The 6,188-nt window shown below is 36.4% G+C and overlaps 1 protein-coding gene across 1 annotated transcript; it reads left to right on the forward strand.

Annotated features, from left to right (window-relative positions):
• The first annotated feature begins 3,536 nt into the window (after window positions 1-3,536).
• On the forward strand, window positions 3,537-4,469 carry LOC114691258 (olfactory receptor 958). The gene has a single exon (XM_028866519.1). It carries the CDS (start codon window positions 3,537-3,539, stop codon window positions 4,467-4,469), a length of 933 nt encoding a protein of 310 aa, XP_028722352.1.
• Window positions 4,470-6,188: the final 1,719 nt, after the last annotated feature.

The raw sequence follows: 6,188 nt of genomic DNA on the forward strand, positions 1-6,188 counted from the left end.
GTAAGAAATTATGTCCCTTTGATTTTGAAAAATACAACTATCCTGTTGTCTCAAGATGGTCAATTATTTAGTAGATGACCACCTCCTTTACTGCTCTGCAATGCTTCTGTATCTAAAACCCTTTTTTCTTGTATAATTTACTACTTGGATTTAGTATCTTGGCTCTAGTGACAGAAGGTGGCAGGGGTGATTGAATATCTCTTCATAAAATTAGATTGTAAATAGCTGTGCCTTCCGTTCATCTAGATGGTGTTTTCCACCATGAAGCATTTTGGTTTGATTGTCTTGAAGAAGCCAGTCCCCATGTTGGAAAGCAGTCCTGTCTCAGGTCCCAGTAGGATAGTAGCCCCTCGAGTAAGCTGGGAACTAGGTTCTTCCCTATTGGTTACTTCAGATATGACTGAAGTCCCAGCTCCCAGATGGCAGCTTGACAATAACCTCATAAGATTCCCTGGCAGAACTCCTTATACCCAATTAGTTAATACCTGGATTCCTCACCCATAAAACTGTGAGATAACAAGTGTCTTTCATTCACTAGCATTTTAATGAACTAGTTGCACAGTTGGAATAGAAAGTAATTCATTCAAATATTTATATTTCTATTTTTTTAGTCAGCTTTTATAAATATTTGTTGCATTTTTGATAAATTATTTTTATTGAGTGCTTCACATCTAGCTGCTCATACATGCTTTTGTTTACTTTCCTTTTGCTCATTATTTATGAGTGTGTGTGGTGGGGTGTTTTTGAGAAATCATCATCAGGGAGGAATATTTTTCAGTCTTTTCAAATAGCTAAATTTTGTCATCATTAATCTCTTGGTTCCCTATTTCAATAATTTGTGTTTTATATATTTTCAGTTATTTGAGAATATAAAGTTTGTGTTTTGTGGGAAAAAGAGATCAGGTTATTATTTTATGAAATCCATGTGAAAGAGAGTCTAGATTACAACAATTTTTCTTATTTATTACAGTAACTTTTCTTAATATTTGTTGAATAATGTGCATATATATTTAATTCTGGAAAAGTCATGTGGTGACATATTTTTTGATTTTGGAAGTCAATTGAAAAACATGTTTGTTGGGAAGTCTAGTGATTGGAGCCATATTTTCAAATCAAACTAATAGAACATGTCAGAAAATTAGAAGTATTTTAGTTTACTATACTTTTCATGAAGGCCTGCCATTGACACTTGGCATGAACAACCATCCAAGATGCAGGCTTGAATCAGGATTGATTTACAAAGCTGACATAGCCATTTTATCACTGTGTCCTCAGGTGCTGGGACACAGGGAATGGGAAAACGGAGAGAAAGCAATCTGGTGAGCCTTGTTTTATATCATAATATTGCTTCTATTGGATCAAGATTTTACACTTATAACTTTACTTAGCTTTAATCAAGTGCCCTCACACCAATACGATCTAGTGGTTTGAGGTATTATATATGTATGTTTTTGGAAGACTCAATTGAGTCTGTAGCAAGAAGTACGAAAATTTTAGCTTAAAATATTTGAAATTGAACATTTAAAAAAGACAGAGACACTTGGCAGCTTAGTAATGTATACTTACGCTGAGGAATGATTTCTATATGTGCCCTAGATTGAGTTATAGCTTTACATTTTTCTCTTCCTAGGTTGGTCATTGAAATAGGATGTGTGGGTGTTACTCTACGTCTTTTATTTTTATTTTTTAAAAATAATTTCAAAGTAATGCCACCAGAGGAATCATTATCAGATGCACTTAGATCTCTTAGTGGCATCTGATTACTCCCTTTGTTCAGAAACCTGATCTAATAGTACACATTCACTGGACCGAAGAGCTACAAAGACATTTAAGTTTCCACATATAATGAAATAATGAATCTGTTACTGCCCAGAAGACGTCTTTGCAGAAGACAGAAACACACCAAGTTTTATGTCATTGTCTCAGTTTCTTGGCTAAGAAGAGCTTTAACAAGCATGGGGAAAATGCTTCACTGGTTTCTATGGTGATCTCCAATTTCAGTGTGAAGTAACAATCACAGAAACACCAATGGACAAAAGGTTAAAGAGCAGACTTCCTCCTGTAAGTCATGAAAATGGCATGTTCATATATGCTCATACTGCATGTATCCAGAGAGGAGAATTTGAAGTGTTTGTTTACAAATATTCTCAGAGTTCAGGATGAATAGGATCATTCTTTGAGACAAAAATGAGTTAGCAATCGCTTTCTATTTTATTCCACCTTGCTCGTACATCAGCTCACAGATACCATTCATAACATTTCCCTTTGCAAATGAGAATTTGTACTTGATTCAAATAATAAAATAGAAATTCTCTGTAATTCTCTATCTAGATAGCTTTATTTTCATTTCTATTCAAAGTGTGATAGTCAAATCTTTTTGAAAGGAGTATTATATGTATATGTGTAGTTCTTGTTTGGAGACTGCTTGTTTTTTGTAGAACAATAGCAAGAATTCTCTAGTTGTGAGAGCCAAGTAAGTAAATATTTAGTGGAACAGAGTAAAAGAGCAGCTAGAGAGTATCAACTGCTTTACGGTGTTATTTAGGAAGATTACTATCTTTTACATTAGTCTTTGTAAAGAAAAACAATGATATCCAGTTCTTTTCTAGGCACTAAATTATTTCGTTTTGAGAACCAGCTTTGTGCCCAACATTATTCTTTCCATTACGGATATAGTTACATGTAACAGAATCTATTCTAGACTTCCCAGCGATGTGTATGTGTGTCTATGCTCATGTGCATGGCAGCTAAAAAGACACATTAATCTTCCATTGCTTGCAAAGGAGGCAAGAACATAAACAACTTTTGTGTCTGGTTCAACAGGGACAGCAATGCCAATATTTCATCACAGATGCCGCACAGTGGAAAGATTGCTATCTACAAAAAAGATCTTAGATCCTGATGTCCACCATTGATCTGGATTCATCAGAGTTGCCTATGTTATCCAATACTCAAGTATTTCTTTTTTTTCCAGACCCAAAGCATAGAGATTCTGTGAGAATTAAGTGACTGAGATTAAATACACCTGTTTTGAGCTGTAAAGTAGTTATCAGTCAATCTTGCTTCAAGACTTTCTTTATCAAGAACAAACAGATAAAACACAAGGCTGTTATTAATAGTGTATTGCAAATACAATGATGTTGAAGTTGTAATTCATACTTGTAGTGATGTGAACATTTTAGAAATTATTCTGAGGCTTGATCTCTCTTCACCATGGTGCAGGAGCAGCATATATTTATGTGAATTTTGTCCTTCCTTTCTCAAACATGATCTTTTCTGGACATTAACTTAACAAGAAACATCTGCATTTGGAGTCCATACAGGAAAACTCTTTAGTGAACAAAACACTCAGTTGGCTATGGCAAACATTTTTATAAAGCTGTCTATGTTGGATCACAAGCAGTCTTTCCATTGCATAGAGCCAAAACACTCCCACTTGCATTTCATTTCCTTATTATCTGCAGCCCATTTCTGCTAAGCCAGGACATTCTCCATCCCCTCTGCTTCTTCCTCTCCCAGAAGTGGCTCTTGTGGAGATGAAGAACTGCTCTATGGTGACTGAGTTTATCCTCCTGGGAATCCCCCACACAGAGGGCCTAGAGACTATGCTTTTTGTGTTATTCCTGCCCTTCTATGCCTGCACCCTGGTGGGAAATGTCTCTATTCTTGTGGCCGTTATTTCCTCCACCCGCCTTCACACACCCATGTATTTTTTCCTGGGGAACTTGTCTGTGTTTGACATGGGTTTCTCCTCTGTGACCTGTCCAAAAATGCTACTCTACCTTATGGGACTTAGCAGACTCATCTCCTACCAAGACTGTGTCTCCCAGCTCTTTTTCTTTCATTTTCTTGGGAGTATTGAGTGCTTTCTCTATACTGTGATGGCGTATGACCGCTTTGCTGCCATCTGCCACCCTCTCCGCTACTCTGTCATCATGAACTCTAGGATCTGTGTGGCTCTAGCTGTGGGTACATGGCTGTTAGGATGCCTCCATTCCAGTATCTTGACTTCTCTCACTTTCACTTTACCTTACTGCGGCCCCAACAAAGTAGATCACTTCTTCTGTGATATACCAGCAGTCTTGCCACTGGCTTCTGCTGACACATCGTTAGCAAAGAGAGTGAGCTTCACTAATGTTGGTCTAGTCTCCCTTGTCTGCTTTCTCCTGATTCTTGTGTCCTATATTAGAATCGCCATCTCAATTTTGAGTATTCAATCAACGGAGGGACGTCAGCGTGCCTTCTCCACCTGCAGTGCCCATCTTATTGCTATCCTTTGTGCCTACGGACCCATCATCACTGTCTACTTGCAGCCCACACCCAACCCCATGCTGGGAACTGTGGTACAAATTCTGATGAACTTGGTAGGACCCATGCTGAATCCTTTGATCTACACCTTGAGGAATAAGGAAGTAAAGATAGCTCTGAAAAAAATAGTGCATTGGAAGGGACCTGATTCTGAGGGCTAGGAAGATAAAAGGGTTGAATCCATTGCCCTAGAATTCTTTCTATGCCAAGATGTGAAATTTTAATGTGTATTCTTTACACAGGATGGTAACTTGGAACATTGAAAGCAGAGGAAATGATTGGAACATTGTACAATATTATCTTTTTGTATATTTATATGCTGCTCATCCATCGCCATTAAAATAGCTTAGTCTTGGTTGTTGTTATTTGCCTTTCTTTGAAGTACTATCTACCTAGAAAAGGAGATCTCTCTCACAGAAGCATGATTCACTATTACCCATTTAATCCCTTCATACTACGTGTGAGTCAAACTTAAGCAGAAAGCCAAAAATTAGGAAAAAAAGAAAGAAGTCAGTAATTGAACAAGAGTATTGGCATATTCTTTAATTTTTTTCACATATACATATATATATATATTTATTTCTTGGGAACAGTTTTTACATACAGTTACAATAGTCGACAAACTTAGTTAAGCTTTTTAAATTTTAGTTTTTATTTTCTTTTAATTTTTAGATTATAAATGTAGTTACATTTCTTCCTTGCCTTTATTTCAAACCCTCCCTATATTCCTCTCCACTTTTTTTCAGATTCATGTCCTCTTTTTACACTAATTGTTATTTTTTTTTTGTGTGTGTATGTGTGTATACATACACATATATTTCTAAATATAACCTGCTTAGTGTGTATAATATTACTTGTATGCATGTTTTCAAGACTGACCATTTGGCACTAGAGAACTAATCGGTGTGCCCTTCCCTGGGGAAAAACACCTGCTTCCAGCTTTCCTCAGTTGCCTATAGTTCTCCATGTTCTGCAACCCTACATACACCAAGTACTATATAGCTATATTTTTATGTACAAAAACATGTTTTGACATATGTACTTATTGTGGAATGGTTAAACCTAGATAATTTACACATATACTCTCTTGCTCATAATTTGTAATGAAAATCAATTATCAGTACTCTACAAACATATAATACATGGTCACTAGCTATAGTTACCATGCTATGCAATAATTTCTTGAACTGATTGCTCCAATGTAACTAATAATTTTGTCTTTTTTTAAGATTTATTTATTATGTATACAGCATGTATGACTGCAGGCCAGAAGAGGGCATCAGATCTGATTACAGATGGTTGTGAGCCACCATGTGGTTGCTGGGAATTGAACTCAGGACCTCTGGAAGAGCAGTCAGTGCTCTTAACTTCTGAGCCATCTCTCCAGCCCCCCAATTTTGTCTTTTAAACATCATTTTTTCTCAAATCCAAAGCCCTTATTCTAGTTCCTTCATTTTCCTCTTTGTTTGAGAGCATTGAAGTCTTTTAGATTCCATAATTGGTGTTCCATATTTAGCATTTGCTTTCTAACCTGGCATTGTTCGCTCCACTATCATCCACATGGACTCCTATGATTCCTTAGTTATCTCACATCTTGCTTTGTAAGGCTGAGTAATACTTCATTACGCACATGAGACACATTTTCATTACCCACTCATCTGTTGATGGACACTTAAGTTGATACCAGAGTCTGTTACAAATAATGATAAAGTGATCATAGGCATACAGACATCTTTTTGGCACTTCCTTTACATAGTCTTACAAATCTGATAGTGTGATTTAGTGGGATTATTGGATCACATGGTAAATTTACTTTTGAAGAAACTTAACACCGTTTTCAAAACTGGGTGCATCTTTTAATTTGCATTCCTACTTGCACA

The sequence above is a fragment of the Peromyscus leucopus genome, chromosome 7 (assembly GCF_004664715.2).
Source record: "Peromyscus leucopus breed LL Stock chromosome 7, UCI_PerLeu_2.1, whole genome shotgun sequence".
NCBI classification, from domain to species: Eukaryota; Metazoa; Chordata; class Mammalia; order Rodentia; family Cricetidae; genus Peromyscus; species Peromyscus leucopus.